Below are 24,189 nucleotides of genomic sequence, written 5' to 3' on the forward strand. Positions count from 1 at the left end.
GTGCCCACATAAAGGGCTCTGAGTGCCGCCTCTGGCACCCGTGCCATAGGTTCGCCACCACTGGTTTAGGGTATGTCCCCACAAGCAAAATATGTGTTGAAGTATATCCACTCCTATTCGTGGGACTTACCCACAGCCCTGCACCTTGTGATTCATGCGCCCTATTCCGTTTCATATAGGCACCTACTGCTATTGCATCTGCTACTAGATAACTGGGACAATACCAATACATCACCATTGAGTGATGCCTACAGGCAATGCTGCTGCAGATGAATTAGAAGCAGTATAGCTTTTTACTGGGGTCACAAGAGATGCCAACTTGCCACTTTACCTTGATCAGGGTACAGGGCGAGGAAAATAATCTGAACCTATGACTAGATAGATAGTAATCATTCAGGTACTGATAATGAAGAGACAGCTGCACATATATCTCCTATCAAAGAGGAAGCATAAAACTATTACCAGGCTTTAAGGGGTTGGCCAATCGTTTACATGAGTTTCCCGTGTGCCTTTACTGTCTTAATAATAATCCCAGAATGTTCATCAACCGATTCAGCATTCCTGCTACTTACTTTTGTGCTGTGTTCAGACTCTCTGTGATTCTTTGTTTACATGTGTGAGCATTGATGAATAGTAGGAGCTGCAGCAGGAGAGTTATGACTTATCCTGCTCCCTCCCCTCTCCCTGTGTTAGTCAGTGAGGACGGACAGTGAATAGAGAGACACAGTGGAAGACACATGAGGACGTGTTAGAGCAGTGAGAGAGATAAAGCCGTGTATACATGTAGAGGGCAGCATTGTGAGAGCAGGGAAGGGCTAAAGCAATCAAGTGAGGAAAAGACACAAATACATGAAGATATGTCTAATGGAAATGATTTATTGAATAGTGGGCAACCCTTTTAAAATCAGGAATTAATTTTGCATGCAAACATTTTGAAAATATATCATAAACAATATGTAACACATGATATGTGTTTCAGAGGACTTTAAAAACAGATTCACAGATTCCTTTAATTCTGACATGCAATACTATAAGTGACCACAAGATGGCAGCGCAGTCCACAAAATAATATAAGTGGAGGGGGATGAACAGATTTTGCTGCAGTGCCACCATTATAAATGATATGGTGTTTGCTTATGGACCGCACCTCCATCAGCCATTGATAGCAAGATACAGGAAAACACGATAGTGAGGATAAAACTACAAGCCAAAAGTAAAGGCAGAGGCATGGATATATAAGGAGAGGCTTCTAAGGTGTATAAAATAATAAAATATTATGTGTACATATCTGGTGGTGAGAACAGAGGCGTAACTAGAAGAGGTGGGGACCCATAGCAGACATCTGAATGGGGTCCCCTTACCTTACAAAAATATACATATCTGTACACACATGGTATACAATAATACACATTAATATATACTTATACGCACTTATATACTTTATATATAACTATATATGTAACGCACTTTATATACTTATATAGTTCTACCGAAAACACACACTAGTATACAATAATATATACATTAATACATACAGTAGTACACAGACAGTATATACACACACACACCATATAACACACATCTATACAGTATTAACCCACCATTACAGCATATACACACACAGCACATACACATCACATATATATAAGGAACGATATCCAGACATACAACAAATATGTCCAAATAAAATATACACGTACATACAGTACCATTTGCAGACATACAGCATATACACACCATACACCACATGTACAAAGACATACAGCATATACACATCACATATTCACACACAATGCACAAAGTGCAGCATAATGGGGCTTATTTACCAAGGGTCCTGTGGCCGCACTTTCCTCAGATATTCTGATGCTTTCGGGGATTGCGCAGCTGTGACAGGTATTTAGAAGGGGATTTTAGCGCACTCAATTGGATTTTGGCGCCGACTTTCATGTGACAGAAATCGAGGGGCGGGCCGTCGGTCGATCCGATTGATTCGGACTGAGCGCGGGATTTAACTTTAAAATTGTGTCACAAGACAATGCACTTATGTGCACCAGGAAGAAGAAGGTGAACTCCGTCAGACCTGAGCGGGGAAGAGACACATGCAGGAAAATGGGCGCACAATCTTTTTAAATCGCGGCACAGTGCATTGTCGTCGGACAATGCACTTTCGGGAACTCCTCCAGACCAGGTAAGTAAATGTGCCCCAATATGTATATAATTGTGTGCATCCTCCATTCGTTATTGTGGCATGTCGAGTTTCTGGGCCCCTTAACACTGCAGGCCCCATAACAGCTGCTATGGCTGCGACCCCTATAGTTACGCCCCTGGGCGAGAGCCAATTTTTGGAAGCCACGCTTATGGCTTTTTACCTTACAGGGAAAAATACAATGAAAAAGCCTCTACTATTTGTTCAACTACTGGCCTCACCCCAATACCCCTATATCACTTTTTCAGTCATGTTCTCTATGTAGCAGCAGAATCTAATGGCGCTGTTATTTTATTTCGGAGGTACACTCTTGTAAAGTTTAGGATAGCTGATAAAACCAAATGAAGATCCGCTTCAAATACAGTAAATCTACACAAACTAATGTGGATTTTCTGTTCAAAATAATACTGTGTAGCTATCGTGTGTGTTGTTGTCTATGAACTATACTTTTATATTCCAGAATTGTAGCTGGACTAAGAGCACTCTGGTGCACTGGTGTGTGACATCTCTTAAATGAACACAACACAGCTCATCCCCTCTACTATGAGTCTTTGCTCTCGCAGTCGTCTTCTTAGATATTACAGTTACTCAAATCAGAGAGTATGTCCTGTGTCCAGCTACAATCCTGAAATATAAATGCAATTTTCTAAGTTCTGCTGCTACTAATAACATACACAAAGTTACAGTTAAACAGATCTGTAAAAATCTTAACCGTGCATATGACATTTGTTAATTCTTATAAACTACAATTGCATTGTTTATGCAGTGTATAGACACCATGTGCAGAATGACCTTAGGAGTAGATTAAAGGGGTTTTCCCATCTGGGCATTTACATTTAATTTAATTCATTTGCCATATGTAAACATTTCTTCAATTTGATGTCATTAAAAAAAATGTTCCTGTGTGAAGATAATTTCTCATAAATGTAGTCATATGGTCCCTTAGAAACGAGACTGTGTCCTTGGATACGACCACCTCACATTTTGGCAGCAGTGGCCAGACATGCACTATTGAGCTCTGCCTGACCACCTGGATTCAGCAATTATTACCACAGGTCGGCTGTGGGACATGCAATAATTCCCGGACATTTCATATACAAAAACCTTTTGTTTCTTTGTGCAATCCCTCCAGCAGAGGTGGCCGTATCCAAGGAAGCTATATTTCCAAGTCCAGCTACAAAATGCAGGATGAATTCATTGATCACAGTACTGCTGCTACTCGCACAAAAAGCATACTAATACAGTCTGCAGGTGACTAGAGTAGATTATCACATTGCCTATCGGATTGTGGTGCATCGGCGCCAGTTTTCATGCGACACAAATCAGGGGGGGCGTGGCCGTCAGACAACCCGCCTGATTTGGACAAACCGCAGAATTTAAAAACGAAATTGTGTCGCAAGATCAGCACTCACATGCACCGGGAAGAAGAAGGTGAACTGTGGCGGACCTCAGCGGGGAAGCGACACATGCAGGAAATTGGACGCATGATCTTAGCGAATCGCGGCACCTCAGAATCCCCGCCAGACAATGCACAGCGGGGATCGCGACGGGACGGGTAAGTAAATGTGCCCCACTATCTTCTTTCTGATCCAGCACTGTTGTGTAATAAGTCTACAGTTTAGTTAAACGTTTGACCACTAGATGGTGGTAGAGTACTAATATTACAACAGTCATGTACAGGCGGTCCCCTACTTAAGGACACCCGACTTACAGACAACCCATAGTTACAGACAGACCCCTCTGACCTCTGGTGAAGCTTTCTGGTTGCCTTACTATAGTCCCAGACTGCAATAATCAGCTGTAATGTGTCTGTAATGAAGCTTTATTGATAATCCTTAGTCCCATTACAGCAAAAAATGTTTCAACTCCAGTTGTCACTGGGGCCAAATTTTTTTTGTCTGGATCTACAATTATAAAATATACAGTTTCGACTTACATACAAATTCAACTTAAGAACAAACCTCCAGACCCTATCTTGTACGTAACCCGAGGACTGCCTGTATACATTTATACAGAAATGGAAAAAAAGTTTGCAGGAAAAAATCATATTCGACCAGCACCCATTCACTGCTATTGTAATGTTTAAATCTACACTCACCGGCCACTTTATTAGGTACACCATGCTAGTAACGGGTTGGACCCCCTTTTGCCTTCAGAACTGCCTCAATTCTTCGTGGCATAGATACAACAAGGTGCTGGAAGCTCCTCAGAGATTTTGGTCCATATTGACATGATGGCATCACACAGTTGCCGCAGATTTGTCGGCTGCACATCCATGATGCGAATCTCCCGTTCCACCACATCCCAAAGATGCTCTATTGGATTGAGATCTGGTGACTGTGGAGGCCATTTGAGTCCAGTGACCTCATTGTCATGTTCAAGAAACCAGTCTGAGATTATTCCAGCTTTATGACATGGCGCATTATCCTGCTGAAAGTAGCCATCAGATGTTACAGGGTACATTGTGCTCATAAAGGGATGGACATGGTCAGCAACAATACTCAGGTAGGCTGTGGCGTTGCAACGATGCTCAATTGGTACCAAGGGGCCCAAAGAGTGCCAAGAAAATATTCCCCACACCATGACACCACCACCACCAGCCTGAACCGTTGATACAAGGCAGGATGGATCCATGCTTTCATGTTGTTGACGCCAAATTCTGACCCTACCATCCGAATGTCGCAGCAGAAATCGAGACTCATCAGACCAGGAAACGTTTTTCCAATCTTCTACTGTCCAATTTCGATGAGCTTGTGCAAATTGTAGCCTCAGTTTCCTGTTCTTAGCTGAAAGGAGTGGCACCCGGTCTGGTCTTCTGCTGCTGTAGCCCATCTGCCTCAAAGTTCGACGTACTGTGCGTTCAGAGATGCTCTTCTGCCTACCTTGGTTGTAACGGGTGGTGATTTGAGTCACTGTTGCCTTTCTATCAGCTCGAACCAGTCTGCCCATTCTCCTCTGACCTCTGGCATCAACAAGGCATTTCCGCCCACAGAACTGCCGCTCACTGGATGTTTTTTCTTTTTCGGACCATTCTCTGTAAACCCTCGAGATGGTTGTGCGTGAAAATCTCAGTAGATCAGCAGTTTCTGAAATACTCAGACCAGCCCTTCTGGCACCAACAACCATGTCACGTTCAAAGGCCTCAAATCACCTTTCTTCCCCATACTGATGCTCGGTTTGAACTGCAGGAGATTGTCTTGACCATGTCTACATGCCTAAATGCACTGAGTTGCCGCCATGTGATTGGCTGATTAGAAATTAAGTGTTAACGAGCAGTTGGACAGGTGTACCTAATAAAGTGGCCGGTGAGTGTATATTGTACACTGCATTGTCCGACAGTTACAACTTGCAGCACAAATTAATCTGTTTTCAAATCCTGGTATGTCGCTTTGTACTGCAGGTCTTCCATTAATTACAGCCATAGACATGATCAGTGTTGGACGGGCCCACCAGAGCATCGGAGAATCCTCCGGTGGGCCCCAGGTTCTAAAACGTTATAATGGGCCCCAAAGATCTACATTTGGAAATGAATGGAGTTATATTATGATCTATTTCATAAAGGATGGTTCCAATATTATACAGTAGATTATTAGATCTTTTTGAACATACATCTTACATGATATGATTTTTTAATGGTATTTTATGGTTGAAGGGTGGGCCCTCAAACTCACCACCTCTAGTAGGCCCAACACATGCCAGTCGGACTCTTCTGGACATGATCACTTCATCATGCTGTGTAAAAGTTTTAGGCAGGGGGGGGGAATTGCTGCAAAGAATCAATGCTTTAAAAAAAATAGCCATGCTAATAGAAGTGTATTCTGCATAAGGACAACAACCCCCTTGGCGTGGAGATGGCGTAAAGGGGATACTTATCGCAAGGGTCGGCTCTAGACGGAGCCTCAGTAGGCCCCTGTGTAGAATCCTCTGCTTTCTAGGGTCTTACAACTTTGTATTGATACAACAAAAGTATTAACACAAGAGCCCCAATAATTCTGAATCATTTGCAGTGAACTCACGTGGCGGCATTTAAAATTCAGAAACTAAGAAAGTTTCCTGTTCCCTAAAATATTCCCTAGTTTATCATATCTATGGTTATTTTATATAAAGCTCCCCTTACCCCATGGATTCCTTATGTACAGATAAATTATTTAACGCACCACCCCCCCCAGCAGCTCTGGACCCAAGCACTTGCCCGGGTATGCCCCGTGCTAGCTCTGGCCCTGCTAATCAGCTTGACCCGGCATGTGAGGGGTTAAACGACTGGGATCAGAGTTTTTCCAATCTCAGGTGTTAGTGCTGGGTCTGGGCTGTGATGACACAGCCGACACTAACACTTGCAGGACCCCATGTCCAACAATGTTCTTCTGATGCGTTGAGATAGAAAGGCGGTGTGTCAGAAAAAGTAACCTTACTGGTAGTCGTAAAAACCCGATACAGCAGAAATTAAGGGGTACAAAGCACCTAGTATTAGGGGATTCCTTTAGTGAAAAACCAACGGTTATATTCAAGATGTAACTGGACTATTAATTTGCCACTATATTATATCTGATACTCCAGCCACATCCAGAGCTGCAGTCGCATATCTTAGCCATTAGGTCATCTCTAATATGCAAGTCACATCCAGGGCTGAAATCATCTATGTACCGTTATATAATCTCAGATGACTGCATCTCTGAATGTGACTGGAGTATCAATCAGCTGTCATATTATCTGTGATACTCCAGTCACATACAAAACTGCAATCATCTATCTACCATTATATCATGACTGCAGTTCTTTTTGTGACTGGAGTATCAATCTGCCATTAGATCATCTCTGATAATCAAGTCACATCCAGGGCAAGTGCTTCTTAAATTCTCTCCTAAAATCCCTTGCTTTATGGGACTATTTAGTGGGAGAGGGGGATATATCAGCACATATGGGTGTCACACACCCCCTCCTCTTCCTTTTGCAGGTGACATATTCCCGGAATATCCTGGGGGGGAGGCTGAAGTGGGGACACAAAGCGAAATACACATCATGCCAATGCATGGCCCCCTTCTAATGATCCCAACTGCCATGGCGCCCCCACCAGGAGAGAGGGAGAAAAGTGTGAACACAGGCAGAGTGTGATTTTTATGTGCAAAATATATTTTGTTAACCCATTCAATTTTCTATAGCTAAGAGCAGCTATTTACTATCCTGGGCAACACCTGTAAATAAAAAAAAAAGTGTAAAATCCTTTAATGGGGACTAACGGTGATAAAATATTAATTAATATAATTTTAATATTAATTAAAGATCACATTAACTGCACCACTTGTTTGGTTATTTATATGATTATAAGTCCAGGTTGACATTTTATATTTTTATATATGGTTCCAGGGTTAACCAGTGTGTTTACATGTGGGGGGGTGGGGTTATTGGAATAACATATGGTTTCAAAAATTTTGATTTTTATTAAAATTTATGTTAGTAATAAATGGCAACGATTACTAAGGCCAGGGCTTAGTGTTAACCGGTAAAAAGGTTAACACAAATCCTCCTACCATTACCCACTACTGTTGTAGAAAACAGGGGGCCTCTATTGCTTTTGTTCAATAATTTATTTAAAGATTACATGGGGTCCCCCATTTACTATAAGCAGCCAAATATAATACAATACATGAAAAAACACAAAATTTAAAACTTTTTTTTTAAATAAAAGATTCAACACACCCTATTTAACCACCTCATACTATCTTTTGGATTAGAAAAGTTGTCTGAGACCTGATTGGTGAAAAGGAATGCTGTGTATCTCCGCCTAAATGACCACATTTTTATACATTTTTTGATAAGGTTGTAATGAAATAAATAGCACATTTTAATTTTAAAGGGGTTGTCTGGAGGTTAAAAACATGACTGCTTTCATCTTAAAACAGTGCAACTCCTGGCCATAGGTAGTGCGTAGTATTGCAGCTCAGCTCCATTCTGTCAGGCACCAGGAGTAGTGGACCCACTGGACCACCGCGGATGATGACGTAAGCCGACACCTGGGAGAGGAGTCTAAGTGGCACCCAATTTTCACCAGAGCCCGCCGCAAAGTGGGTTGGACTTGCTGCGGCGCGGTGCCACCAGGTCGTTCCACAGGTCCGACTTTGTCCATGGTGGCGGCCAAGGCAAGGTCCAAAATCGTAAGACAGAAGCGTGGTCGAGCGCAGGACAGGCATCACAGGAGCGAAGTCAGGAACGGAATCAAGGTCACAACGGGAAATCAGTCCAAATGCACAAGGAAAGAAATACAGCTTTCTCTCCGGTATAGAGCACAAAGATCTTGCAGGGGACACAGGAAGGGGCTGGAATTTATCAGGGTAGGCGGCTGGCCAGCGCCAATTATCGGTGCAGTGGCCCTTTGAATCCTATAGAGTCGGCGCATGTGCGCCCTAGAAGACGGGGAAGCGCACCAGAGAGTGGGAAACCGCGGAGACTACCGCTGGAGCCAGGGAAGGTAAGTTAGCATGCAGGTTGGCTCTGGGGGCACAGGGAGGCACACATGTACGCCTCCGACACAGGATATGGGTTGCAGGGGCACCCGTGACACATTCATCTCTATACAGCTGAGCGGCAACGTCGGCACTAACCCGGGTCAGGTGTGGCGCTGTTTTAGGAAGAAAGCAGCCGTGTTTTTCAACCTATGGGCAACCCCTTTAATGTAAGTGAGTTGTAAAATGTTTTATTTATTGGAAGTAATAGCTTGGTGTTTTTTTTCAGTGGTTTCAGGACAATTATATTTTCTTGGACTCCTTCCATGGACTTATTTCTGTTTACATCCACCGAAGATCTGCAGTTACCCAAAATGTATGGAACAACTTCAATACCAAGTTTTGTATACTGTATATTTTGGGGAAGATTTACTTCCTATAACATTTTTAAACAGTTAAAACTTTTCTAGACAGTCAAAAAAAATATCAGATTTTTTGCAGTGACTGATGGTAAATTTGGTGCATCTTTAGATTCAGTTATTTTGTGTTGATGAAGAATTTTGTACCAAAGAATTCTGTATTCGTTATCCACCAAACCTTTACATTCACTGACTGATAACGAAGCAATATTGAGCTATAAAATCAGTAAGTGATACCTTGCCTGGGATGAGATGGTGCGACTTGGCATTAGGGGATGAGGAGCTCATGTCATGTTTTGCTTTACTTTTTATGTGTTTTATCATGTCTTTTCCCCCCCCTATTTCCACTTCCCTCCCTTCCTCCCTTCTGCCCTTCCCTCTCTCCCTTCTGCCCTTCCCTCTCTCCCTTATGCCCTTCCCTCTCTCCCTTCTGCCCTTCCCTCTCTCCCTTCTGCCCTTCCATCCCTCCCTTCTGCCCTTCCCTCCTCCCTCCTTCCTCCCTTCCCTATGAACACTATGAAACCAAACTATACCACAGCAATGAAGCTTTGCTTCATCATGCTGCTAAATGTCCTGGCTCTTGATCGGATATTAGGATCAATGTGGACCTTACTTTTCTGAACTTTTTTTGCAAACATATGCAAACATATGACTCTGATCCCCTATCCTTCCTTACTGTACCCTTCCCCATACCCTCCAAGTCTTTTGATCTACTGTTTGCATCCTATTTTATCCTATTTTTTGTCTAACACCTCTGCTTACTTTAGGTATTAAGAGACATTATTTTTAAGTGTGAGGTTTTGCTTTGTAGCAAGTGACAGTGCCAGTAATGCTGCCCCCCATCTTGCTGCAAGCGGCGCTGCCTGAGGCAAGAGGCTCAGCAGTAATTCTGCAGTAAACTGTGTTACAAATGAAATAGAGAATATATGTGGAATATATATTACTACGGGAATTTTTAAAGAAACATTACAGTTCATCCTCTTGTATTGTATTGTGCCCAGTGCCAGAACTGGATGACCGGAGCGTTGTCTTTGTTGTCTCCTGAATTTTTTAATCTTGCTCCACCCCTCATGCATAACACTATAAAACCTGAAAAAAAGTGTAATATTCTGACTAACTCATCCAAGTGGCTTCCTCTGAAAGAAGCGACTTTCCATGGAGGCCACTAATTGGTTGGAGCAGGTCATGAAACCCCCCAGAACTTCTATTCAGGCACAGGGCCTAAAACTGGAAGTACCAAAGCGACGCAGGAGCCGGATAGGGGTAACTATGTGTTCTTTTTTTTTTCCTACCCCAGTCCTGGTCCCATGGGAGCTTTCCATATTCATGGAACACCCCTTTAATTTCTAAAAAAAATTGTCTTTTACTCCTGGCTTCCTGTTAAAAGGACCTACAGTTGTAAGTTAATCATGTACCAAATGATTACCATTAAACAGACAATAAATATTATTTGATGAATGGTGGACTTACCTGAATTTTCTCCCACACATGCCGGTCATTGTCCTGTCTCTGTATGTCCCACATTAGTCTTTGTATAAGTGCTGCTCTGTTCTGTCGTACGCTGTTCGCTGGAGCACCGGGCTGTGGAGTCGATCGCCCACTGCCATTTAAATACAGCGCCATTTCACTAGGAGTACTTGGGGAGATACAACGGGGCGAGCTGGGCCCAAGCTCGGACCCGGAGCTGATCTCCCAGTCCTCTACATCCCTTAGCGGTGGATGGGACTCTCCTGGACTTGGAGATACCAGCTGTGAAAGGCTACCTAGGCGCAAGGCAAGAAGGTCTGCTTCATGTAAGTGCGAGGGTAATGCTAGGAACTCATCCGACCCATACCAAGCATCTGTCCCTAAATCCTGTGGTGGTGAGTCCAGCAGTCGGTTATCCTGGTGGTCTGTCTGACTTTTGTTTGGTGTGCTGCAATGCGAGTGGTTAGAGTTAGTGGGTGACTCTCTGCCATCTAGGACCTGCGGCACCTCACTGTAGACATCGCTGTCCACCGTATTCTGTTTTGTGACGTTGTCTTCAGGGATTTGGCTTTGAAAAAAGGTTGGGACTGTGGAATATGATGGAGTCAGGCTGAGACCAAAATGTTTTTTGGGGGAAGTGGGGCATACTAGCAAAGGAGAGTTAGGTTCATTGGATGACAGGTTCTCAGCTGGTGTCCAGTTAGTCACATCATTCAGAAACAGTCCCCGCTTTGGCAAGGAGGGCCGAGTAGGAGAATCTCCTCCATGGTCACTACTCTCCTGTAGAGGTCTTTTTGGTGTGGTGCTTTCGCTGGAAGTGAATATCTTTAGAGACTGCTGCCCTGGTTCTTCAATCTGTTTCGGTGCTAAATCTTTCTCCATTTCAGCATTAAGGGTAATGTTGCTGTCAGGAACCACAGTCAGCAGGCCCGGACCCTTAACCAGATCTGGAAACTCTTGTTGCATAGCGTTGTATGTCCAATCGTCTAAGGGCTTTGCAGGAGGAGGTGGCGTGTCCTCCTCCCTCGGACTGTAGTCTGACAACTCAAAGGCAGTGATCCCACAGTCTAGGGAAAGATAATCTGGGGGACATCGAATGGTCAGCTGACCGGAGCCGTCCACTTCAGTGAGGGCATCTAGCCTATCCTAAAAGAGAAAAAAAAAAGGCAAAGTTGACTTTATCTTGGATCTTGACTATGTCTAAATATCATGCTCTAGATAAAGTAAGCTGTATATACAAAACAAAATGCTAATAAAGCCACTAAATGTCAGACAAAGTTTATCAGGATTTACAATTTTAAGTTGTTTCAACTTTGAAGAACTTTGAAGACTCCAAAGGTTGCATACGCTCACAGGTCCTGGCACACCAAAACCAGGATTACGCGGTCTCCCTCTTCTGAGAACCAGCCCTTCTTTAGATGCTGCAGGGCAGAGATCCAGACCCCTCAGTCACAGCACATGGTCAATAGCTGCCAAATGGTGCATGTGCATCTCTGAATATTCATGTGCCATTTGGCATCTGGAGAAACTCAAGAGGCTAGATTCCAGCTGCTATATAGAAGAGATCTAGCTACTAGCGTCACTACAGTTGCCAAATACCAAAGTGCTTTAAAATGATGCACAGACTCTCATAATGGGGAGACCATGTGACCCGTAGTCAGAGACAACTAATGATTTCTTGTGGACATCATTAATTGTCTCTATGCCACCAGATAGAACACTATGTCCAATGTTGAGAAAGTCCTGCTCTATAACATGCTACCTGTAAATAGGACAAATTATACAATCTGCTTAGCTTCTCCTGCTCTATTACATGCTGTCTGCAGAAAGGACACTATGTGCAACTTGCTCAGTTTCTCCTGCTCTATAACATGCTGCCTGCAGGTAAGATACTACAAACAATCTTCTAAGCTCTATAACATGCTGCCTGCCGATACTACACTATGTACAAAGTGCTCAGCTCCTCCTGCTCTATCACATGCTGCCTGTGGATAGCACACTATGTACAACAAACTTAGCGTCTCCTGCTTTATAACATGCTACCTGCAAGTAAGATACTACGAACAATCTTTTAAAAGACATCTTTCAGCAGAATCAGGAATTGTAAACAAAGCACACTGACGTCCTGGTGTGCGCCCCCTCTGGCAGGATCCGCTATAATTTTAGTTTCATATATTAAAATTATGCAAATGATCCTGAGGGGCTGCAGGCTCCATTAACACCTATGGAGCCTGGAGCCTCTCAGGCTCATTTGCATAATTGTTAAAGCCTTTTTTTTTAGTAAAAACAAGGGCATAAGCTAAAAGAAGAGCAGACCCTGCCAGAGGAGGCATACAACAGTATGTCAGTGTGCTTGGTTTACAATCTTTTATCCTGGTGCTAGATGTCCTTTAAGCTCCCCCTGCTCTATAACATGCTGTCTGTGAATAGGACACTATGTACAATCTACTTAGCTCTTTCTGCTCTATAACATGCTGCCTGCATATAGGACACTATGTACAATCTGATCAGTTCCTCCTGCTCTATAACATGCTGACTGCAGATAGGACACTATGTACAATCTGCTCAGTTCCTCCTTCTCTATAACATTCTGTCTGCAGATAGGATACTATGTACAATCTACTCAGCTCCTCCTGCTCTATAACATGCTGCCTGCAGATAGGACACTATGTACAATTTACCTATCTCCTCCTGCTTTATAACATGCAGCCTCCAGGTAGGACACTATGTATAATCTGCTCAGTTCATCCTACTCTATAACATGCATCCGACTGGCAGCAGATAGAAGTGTACATTCAACATGACAAGTTCCCTTTAATGACACACACTAACCTATAGTCTAACATGTTACAAGGTGAATATGAGTTACATTACGTAATAGATGCCTTATTAACAATAAACTAAACTTCGCTCTGGCCCATGGGAAGTAAGTGGTAATAGAATCACTGAATAAACTAAAAACTCCCTGCTGAGTAAACGCTCTCAGCTACCTATCTGCTGACAAAGTGTTGTCATTGGAGCATCTGCTAAATTTTGAGGAATTGATCATGGCAGTACAGTAGAACAGATGTGTCCTTCCTTACCTTGGCTCCTAAAGATACTGATAAAAGATAAAGATAAATTTGGCGCAATAGGAGCAATGCAGAAAACTGGGATTGTCTGCCTAAAAACAGGCGCAAAAGCATTAATACATTCCCACTCTGTATCCATGAATGATGAAAGATGACCAGCTTGGGAAAAAAAAACATGGCAAAAAGTTTTCTTTTCACAACTGGTCATGTTGTGATACCTGAAGCCAAGGTAAGGACACATCTGTTATCATGCATGATGCAGCTAGGCTCTTAGGTGGGGTTAAAGGGCAGCTTTAAGATATCTTCTTGCCTCTTGCTCCTCCTTTGTAAACGCCTGCAGGATATCCGTCTGCCGTGTGTAGTTTCCGTTACTATCCTGCAGCCCCTGTAGGATCCTCTCCCTCAGGACCAGCACAGACACCCGCAGCTGATGCCACAAGAGCTGCACTGTATGTATATCCACGATCACATTCACAGAGTATGACAGCAGCTTCAGGGAAAACTCTGTGTCCAGCAGAGCATGGATCTGCTCCACGTGATCCGAGATATCCTCACAAATCTCCTGCCATGTAGAGAGAGAGAGAAAAAAAATCAATATTAGAGCGGAATTATAAACCAGCCGGAGACAGATCAAGGACTTTCATGGACAATCAATTCTATTATAAAATGTAAATGACGACAAAATGAAAAGTTCATAAAATAAACACCGCATTAGTAATATAATATTTGATGAAATGCTAAACTAAATAATATCCGTAATGCTTAATAAGAACAAGGAAGCACAGCACAGAACAAAGGGACATAATAAACTTCAACAACCAAAAAGGCAAAAAGTAATACCACAACTTTGACATGTGTTTCGGAGATCCGAAAGCGCTTGCACAGTATTGTACTAAGCTGTTGTCTTTGTACAGGCGAGCGTGGCACTGGGCAGCCCCTAGTTGTGTCTGAGCGTGTCCCGGGATTGGTGACATAAGAGGACAGCTGCCATTACACTTTCAGCTGTCGGGACATTTTGCTTCTAAAACACACAAACACACTAAGCTCTTTCAATTGCTCGCACTGTCTGTGGGCTTTAAAAACAAAGCGTTACATTTCCCTTTAATATATCCGCAGTACGGAATACAGTTTCCATGGATTTCCACCAGCACACAACATTACATAGATACACACACTGCAGAATTATTACATTTTTGAATGCAACAAATTAACAAATTAGAAATTGTGGAAACACCATGAAGGATTATGTTCACAAATCCCGTCATGGAGCCTCAACTACAACCCCCATCAGACACTGCTATAACAATAACCAACATCTGAACTGAAACTAACCCGCATGTACCCTACCTGGACACCATGGACGCCTCCACACCTGGTCTGTCAATCAAACCTGGGATTTAGGGCCTTTCCCAGAGTGAAGAGAGGGCCATGAGTGTGAACCATGTCTTCTGCGAGCCTGGTCCTTCAATGCCCCTCCCCGGGGTTATTTTTAGATGCTGATTTCTCACCCAGGGGAATGTGATAGAAGATGGGAGAGACCCTTCCACTAGTAGCAGCCTGGGAGGCTGGCACATACTCGAGTAAGTGGAAAGATACACTAAGCTGTGCCTCACTGCTCCGTAATACTCCGTAATACTCCGAAATATGTAACACTAATACTGAGTCACACTGAAATCATGTTGAACTAAAAAATGAACTATTTTAATAACATAATATCTGCATTATAGAGGCAGCACAGAATTAGTTTTTACCATACACTGTATTGCAAGATTGCCTTTCACATTATCTATTTAAATGTGATACCTGCTTATTCTGAGTTTAGGAGTCCAGTTGATGTTCCTTCTGACATATAAGTAGCTATTTACACTTGAGGAATAAAGTGACAATTAACTAACAGAATGCTCAATAAACTCCTAAAACTCAGTCTGCTCAGTTCCTCCTGCTCTATAACATGCTGCCTGCCGATGGGACACTATGTACAATCTGCTCAGCTCCTTCCTGCACTATAACATGCTGTCTGCAGATAGGACACTATGTATAATCTGCTCAGCTCCTCCTGCTCTATAACATGCTGCCTGCAGATAGGACACCATGTACAATAGTGATGGGAATTACGGCTCTTCTTAGTGAGCTGGCTCATTAGGCTCCACTCACTAAGAAGAACCGGCTCTTCTGGCTCCTGACCGGGTCCCTATTAAATATATAATAGGGAGCTGCAGGCCAGTCAATCACCCCTCACCATTCCACTTTTAACCTGATTGTATAGGTTTAAAGGAGGCGTGGTGAGCCGGTTAGGGGAGGGGTTAAGTGAGCCATTGGCGCGAACGACACATAACTACTCAGCACGTCCTGCTCTTTTACATGCTGCCTGCAGATAGGACACTATGTGAAATCTGCTTAGCTCCTGCTCTATAACATGCTGCCTGCAAATGGGACACTATGTACAATCTGCTCAGCTCCTCCTGCCTTATAACATGCTGCCTGCGTATTGGACACTATGTATAACATGCTGCCTGCAGATAGCATATTATGTACAATCTGCTCAGCTCCTATTGCTCTATAACATGCTGCCTGCAGATAGGACACTATATACAATATGCTCAGCTCCTTCTCCTCTATAACATGCTGTCTGCAGATAAGACACTATGTACAATCTGCTCAGCTTCTCCTGCTCTATAACATTCTGACTGCAGATAGGACACTATGTACAATCTGCTCAGCTCCTCCTGCTCTATAACATGCTGCCTGCAGATAGGACACTATATACAATATGCTCAGCTCCTCCTCCTCTATAACATGCTGCCTGCAGATAGGACACTATGTACAATCTGCTCAACTCTAAATTAAATCAGCTCTATGGCCCTTCCATTATACCTAGAAGATGGACATCCACAACCATAATGTTATGTATCCTTGTGACGCAGCTTTACTTCAATGTAAAGGATTTTGTCCTCCACTGACTTTTTGTTGACATCTAAGTCTTTATGAAATTCTATCTAATATAATATGATTGCTATATGCAGCTCTGGGGTTGATGCAGCAATTGACATTTATTGGTTTTCCAGGTTGCCCTTGAGAGTTTAAAACTATGTACAAATATTCCTGCAAGTTACTGTAATAGCTTCATCCCAAGGCAGTAAGACTTTGTCACCTTGGGTTTTATGACATATCTCAGTATATTTTCATCATTTTGATCTGCTGGTGTTGGTAATGCGGAATAATAATCTGTTCATTCATTCTACATGTCAATAGGAAATTGGACCTTCCAGTGCCCCGCTGTAATTGCAGAGGATTATTTGCTATGACTAAGGGAGGATCTTATATTTCCTAAGTCATTAGCTTGCTGCTCCTTATCCCCACCCTGTTTGTGTGATATGATTGGGATATTGTCATGCAGTCATACTATAATTACAATGTTGTGTGCATATTGTTATATCACGCCTGCCAATCATTACAGAACGGCTCAGCTATGAATCAGTGGGTCCCATTAGCTTAACGTATATATATATATATATATATATGTATATATATATATATATATATACAGTGGCATAACTAGAAGCTGATGGGCCCCAGTGCAAAGTCTGTGCCAGGCCACCGACTATAATGTATGGTTTATAGTAATAGTCTTCTCATATGGGAAAGTGACAGCATAAGGGCCCTCTAAACCTCTTGGGCCCTGGTGCGACTGCAACCTCCGCAGCCCATCAAGTTACGCCCCTGTATATATAAAATAGAGAGAATTCTGTGTGGCTGAAGAGTTCTAAGATCATCATGTGCAAAACCCAGTATAGGGCAGAGTGATATAAAATACTCCAGAGCTGTGCTGATGACTGTCCTAAGCCCCAGTGCAAAATCTGTACCACATCGAAATCTACCATCAAAATCCATCATGATGAACCAGGACAATCACTCATAGATCCAGGCACAGTGACTGTGGTAATCGTCTTATATTTGTTATCCATGGCCTCCTTCTTTTTAAAATCAACTTTTAACATTATGGTAATGAGCCACAAGGGCTTTACCTAAGCCCCTCCATGCTCTCTCTTCATAAGCTGTTACCCTGTCTCATTCCTCTCTCCTCCACGAATACAGCAGGTAGAGGGAGGGGAAATTTCTGAAGGAGAAGGGTGAGACAATATAACAGCCCGTGTAGCAGCAGGTGGAGCACAGGGGGGGGTTTTGGTAATGACCCCCCAGAGCCTGGATCAATGAGTAAGTGCCCCTGGTTTTATCATTCCTTTATAATTTCCTTTATTCCTTTTATTCCTATGGCACCTAGGCCTTGGTGCACCCTCTTAAAGGAAATCTACCACCAGGATGAAGGATTGTAAACAAAGCACACTGACATACTGGTGTCTGTCCCCTCTGGCGGGATCTGCCCTTTTTTAAGCTTATTCCCTTGTTTTTCCGAAAAAAAGGTTTTAACTCCATTAACACCTATAGAGTCCAGAGCCCATCAGGCTTGTTTTGCATAATTTTAAAAGCCGTTTTTAAAAATAACAGGGCATAAAAGAAGCTAAAAGAAGAGCAGATCCTGGTAGAGGGGGCACACACCAGTATGTCAGTGTGCTTGGTTTACAATCCTTCATCCTGGTGGCAGATGTCCTTTAAGTTACGCCCCTAACTATATACCTCCTGGTGTAATGTGCCCCAGTATATAGAGGTTCTATGGTTGTCAATGTATAAGTGAGCTGTAGCTACTTTTATTGAGATGGACGTCCAGTATAGTTGCCAACAGCAGTGAGTGATGATGTCTCTTAGTTCCCCTGATTTTTATGAATGTAAAATAAGACTACATGCACATGAGAACAATGTATATGATATGACCTGAATTTGGAAGCCTGAGTTTAGAATACAGGCAGTCCCCGGCTTACGTACAAGATAGGGTTCGGAGGTTTGTTCTTAAGTTGAATTTGTATGTAAGTCGAAACTGTATATTTTATGATTGATGATCCAGACAAAAAGAATTTGACCCCGGTAACAATTGGAGTTTAAATTTTTTTTTTGCTGTAATGGGACCAAGGATTATCAATAAAGCTTCATTACAGACACCTTACAGCCGATCATTGCAATCTGGGACTATAGTAAAGCAACCAGAAAGTTTCAGAGGGGTCGGTCTGTAACTATGGGTTGTCTGTAAGTCGGGTGTCCTTAAGTAGGGGACCACCTGTATTGGGGCACATGGCACCTATATTTGCACCATGTAATTCGAAAACAGCACCACACCTTCCCACGGGTTGCATTTAATATTGCCGCTTATTCACTTCCATGTAAAGCTGAGCAGCAATACCAGACACATACCATGGACTGGATTGGTTCTGTTTCTGAAATACAGCAGCCATGTAGGCCTGGGAGTGTGGGAGCCATTGTTATTCACAGCAACCAATCACAGCACAGCTTACATTGCTCATAGCACTCTAAAAGAATTAAAGCTGCTCTGTTATTGGTTGCTATAGGTCACAAGGACAACTATTAATTTCCTATCTTCCTCTTAGAACCTGTAGACCCCATTTTTCTTTTTCTACCACAATTCAAGATCCCAATTTTATCCTAAATTGATTTCCCAGTTTTCAACACAAAATGGTGCCTACAAACAAATGTAAAATCTCAGTGCATGTGTATTTACAGCACAACTTTCTAGACTACAGCTAAAAATATAGAAACCATAAGCAGTGAAAACCCAAACTCTGTTCTAAATGTAGAGCTGTACCCCACCCCCCGGATGTCCTGCCTCTGTTCTATTGTAGGATAAGGAACCAATTTTGGTCCCAAGTAAAAGCTCATCCAAAATATTATAGACCAGTCGACTCCTCTACAAAGTAGAGCTGACTTCTGATGCTAAATGTGTCCGGCTTCACAAAATACTCCAGACCTGATGCCTCACTATAGCAATTAGATTCTTAGATTCCTATAAATTAATTTGTATAGTTTTTTTACCTCTCTGCACACAGATATTTCAACAATCTTTTGTCTCTTATCTGAAAAGTTGTACAAACATTCTGACTTTATTTTACTCTCATTGTAACGCTCAATAAATCTTAAAGCTTAATCTAATAAACAAAAAAACAATGCAGAAAAATATCTACATTACATCCAGATTTTCTTTCTATTGCTATTATTGTGGGAGTCTAGCAGACAGTACTATTTAGTGCTTCAAAGACTTCCCTCTATCATTGTACATGGAACAATAACATCCAATTATTATACTGTCTACTGTACTCTTAAGCATGCAAGCGACAGGCATGTAAACTAAAAAATACAAGTTATAATCATTTTCTACAAATTCTGTATGAATCCGCTTAGCTCCTCCTGCTCTATAACACACTGCCTGCAGATAGAATATTTTACAAACTGACCAGCTCCTCCTGCTCTATAACATGCTGCTTGCAGATAGGACATTGGGGAAGATTTACTTACCTGGTCCCGTCGCGATCCCGTTGCGTTGTCCGATGAGAATTCGGGTCTGGCGCGATTCGCTAAGATTGCGCGCCCGAGTTCCTGCATGTGCCGCTTCTGAGCCGAGGTCCGCCGGAGTACACCTGCTTTTTCTTGGTGCATGTGAGTGCTTGATCTTGTGACACAATTCCTTTTTTAAATTCCGTGGTTTGTCCGAATCCGTCGGCCGACGGCCACGTCCCCCCCCCCCCCCCGATTTCTGTCGTATGCAACCTGCCGCCAATGCGCCACAATCCGATCGCGTGCACCAAAAACCCAGGGCAATTCGGCACAAAACAGAAATAATCGCGAAACCCAACGAAAGTGCGGCGTTCGGACCCTTGGTAAATGTGCCCCATTGTGTACAACACAAGAGACTCAGCCCCTCCTGCTCCAAAATTTACTTTCTGCAGATAAGACACTATTTAAAATCTACTGAGCTCCTCCTGATCTATAACATCCTGCATGTACATTGATGCTAACTACAATCTGCACTGCAATTCTTTGCCTATAGCATTCTGCCTGCAGACAAGAAACTGTATACAGGCGGTCCCCTACTTAAGAACACCTGACTTACATACGATCCCTAGTTACAAACAGACCTCTGGATATTGGTAAGTTACTGTACTTTAGCCTTAGGCTACAATAATCAGCTATAACAGTTATCACAGGTGTCTGTAATGAAGATTTATTGTTAATCCTGGTTCTTATGATAGCCCAAAAGTTTTAAAATCCAATTGTCACAGAGACCAAAAAATATTTTGGGCTGAGTTACAATGATAAAATATACGGTTCCGACTTACATACAAATTCAACTTAAGAACAAACCTAAAGAACCTATCTTGTACGTAACCCGGGGACTTCCTGTAATTGCAACATCCCCACCTGGGCTGACAGCATGAGGGGGCAGCAGGAACTAGAACCCGGAGTGGCTGGCTATGATGTAGGCTAGGCTGCGGGTGAAACCTATGCCTTATCCGCACCCTTCCGGGCCAACAAGATGAAACCAGGAGACGGGGAGCTGCATGTGTAGAAGGTGTCTCCTGGGCACTTGTTATTGGGGAGGCCTGTGAAGGTAGTGGCAGGCCAGGGACACACAGAGAAAAGCAGAGATTATTACCAACTCAGGGATCCTTTTATTGGCAGACTGGTAACAGCAGCATAAAAGCAGGCTGGTGATAAACCGTCCTTTTGGAGGTTAGCAGGGCTGCCTGGTGATAATGAGTGACACTGGCTTGCAAGAATGTCAGTATGGACTTGTGGTCAGCTTCGCTGGGAGTATCTGCTATGGAGCCAGATGGGCTCTGCTGCATCAGTAGCACGGCAGCAATCTCTGTGGAAGCAGCACACAGAGACACAATAATCTAATCCTCAAAACAGAGATCCAGAGCTCTAGACAGAGTCTGTATTTATAGGTTCTGTGTGTCTAGACACCATGGCTGGCAAGCCAATTACCGCAGGTGAAAACTTCTCCATTGACCAGATCACCCAACACCAAGGACATACAATCTGCTGAGCTACTCCTGCTCTTTAACACACTTCCAGCTGGCAAAAGACCGTGTACAATCTGCTCAGCTCCTTCTGCTCTATAACATGCTGCCTGCAGATAGGACACTATGGACAATCTGCTAAGCTCCTTCTGCTATATAACATGCTGCCTGCAGATAGGACGCTATGGACAATCTGCTCAGCCCCTCCTGTTCTGTAACATGCTGGCTGCAGATAGGACACTATGTAGAATCTACTCACCTCCCCCTGTTCTGTAACATGCTGCCTGCAGATAGGACACTATGGACAATATGCTCAGCTCCTCCTGCTCTATAACATGCTGCCTTCAGAAAGGACACCATGTACAATCTGCTCAGCCTCTCCTGCTCTATAACATGCTGCCTGCAGATTACTATGCTCTGTAAAATCTATTTGGCTCCACAGAACCATGAGACACACACATGTGTATGAGCCCTAATAGCAAACAAGCATTTTGGAATCAATTATATAAAATAAATACATTTAAATATTGTTGCACAATTTTCACACAAGTTATTCCAACAGTTGTTCCAGCCGGTGATCTCCTTAAAAACCTTCTAGTTATGGCTTCTCCCTCATTGCTTTGCAAGGACATACACAGTGACCTTGGTTTACACTCTGTCCCGCTGTATAATCCTAGATCCATTCACTGACTGTGTTCTGGCCCTCTACAGGACAGGATGCGGTGTTATTATCTGTTATTATCGAATGAGTTCCATATACAGTACTAGATACTAACCACTAGATGGCAGTCTACTACAAGAAATAGCCTAACGGTTTGGGATATGTAGCATTTGATCTTGTCCACAAGGTTGTATTGGGATTAAGCAGAAATAATCACCAAATTGCCCTGTGTGTACTATAGGAGATTATTTTTAGGTCTAAACCTTGCAGTTTCATAATTCTGGGATTATCCACTTATATTCTGCTGTTTAGCTTGTTTAATTTATTGGCATGTCTACATAGCATGCATTGTATTCCTGAGTGATGTGACCAGGGGGATATTCCAGGAAAATAAGGAGCAGATATGTTCCCTTTGCATTTACCCGACCCCCATAACCATGGATTCCTTGGGAGAGTCGTAGAACTTATTTCTATATTTCCATGTCCAAAGATGTGTAAGGGGTACTTTTTTGTTGGGGAATTTTCATAAGCATGTACACTTAATATATTTATGGTGTTTTTTTGTTTGACTATTTACATGTGTTTTTATTGCCCGTGTAGGGGGCATGACCATGATCAAACATATAATACAAAAGGAGAGCTACAAAGTGTATGTTTTATATATGGGGGACAGTGTGGTCAGTTGTGTTGTAAGGGGTATATATTATTTAGGACCACAGTGTTATCCAGGTGACATTATACTGAGAGGGACTGTGTTATTTTTATGGGCGCAGTGTGGAGATGTGCCGCATGGAGCTGAAGACATTTAGCAGAAAATTCAACAGTTATAAACCTTGTCTGGGAGAAGTCATAACAAAGTCATCCTCCTGATGGAGCAGATCATCACCAGAAAATGCCACCAATGCCTGTGACTCGCCTACTAGTGTGTGAGCCAGCATCAGTATGTGTCAGTCAGAGGGTGTCAGTGTTCTTAGTGTTAATTGTTAGTAAATTCTTTTTAATTTGGGAGTGTAAATTCAGTGGTGGGAATACTGGAGCTGGGGAGGAGGGCATTTAAATTTTTGCCTCAGACAGCAGAAAGGCTAGAATAGTCCCTGTTCCCTGGAATTTGATTAATGTATAAAACATAAGACATTCCTTCACCAGAATAAACAAAATAAGAGGATGAGGTGGAAACCCTGTGACATCCCTGTGTGTATTATCCTGTACTGTTACATCACTGTGTGTATTATCCTGTACTGTGACATCACTGTGTGTATTATCCTTTACTGTGACATCACTGTATGTATTATCCCTGTACTGTGACATCACTGTATGTATTATCCCTGTACTGTGACATCACTGTGTGTATTATCCCTGTACTGTGACATCACTGTGTGTATTATCCCTGTACTGTTACATCACTGTGTGTATTATCCTGTACTGTGACATCACTGTGTGTATTATTTCGGTACTGTGACACCACTGTGTGTATTATCCTGTACTGTTACATCACTGTGTGTATTATCCCTGTACTGTGACATCACTGTGTGTATTATCCTTTACTGTGACATCACTGTATGTATTATCCCGGTACTGTGACATCACTGTATGTATTATCCCGGTACTGTGACATCACTGTGTGTATTATCCCTGTACTGTGATATCACTGTGTGTATTATCCCTGTACTGTGACATTACTGTGTGCATTATCTCTGTACTGTGACATCACTGTGTGTATTATCTCTGTACTGTAACATCACTGTGTGTATTATCCCTGTACTGTGACATCACTGTGTGTATTATCTATGTACTGTGACATCACTGTGTGTATTATCTCTGTACTGTGATATCACTGTGTGTATTATCCCTGTACTGTGACATCACTGTGTGTATTATATATGTACTGTGACATCACTGTGTATTATCTCTGCACTGTGACATCACTGTGTGTATTATCCTGTACTGTGACATCACTGTGTGTATTACCCCTGTACTGTGACATCACTGTGTGTATT

General features: G+C 42.7%; 1 protein-coding gene across 1 annotated transcript in view; it reads right to left on the bottom strand.

The window, feature by feature from the left end:
* Nucleotides 1-24,189, bottom strand: part of AKAP6 (A-kinase anchoring protein 6) — a 167,136-nt gene that overhangs the window by 113,342 nt on the left and 29,605 nt on the right. Inside the window, exons 3-4 of the mRNA XM_072115382.1 lie at nt 13,914-14,165; nt 10,536-11,678 (exon numbers count right to left, since the gene is read on the bottom strand). Coding sequence (XP_071971483.1) covers nt 10,536-11,678; nt 13,914-14,165 — 1,395 coding nt within the window. The remainder of the gene's footprint in view (nt 1-10,535; nt 11,679-13,913; nt 14,166-24,189) is intronic.

This window comes from Engystomops pustulosus, chromosome 7, assembly GCF_040894005.1.
Source record: "Engystomops pustulosus chromosome 7, aEngPut4.maternal, whole genome shotgun sequence".
Taxonomy (NCBI): domain Eukaryota; kingdom Metazoa; phylum Chordata; class Amphibia; order Anura; family Leptodactylidae; genus Engystomops; species Engystomops pustulosus.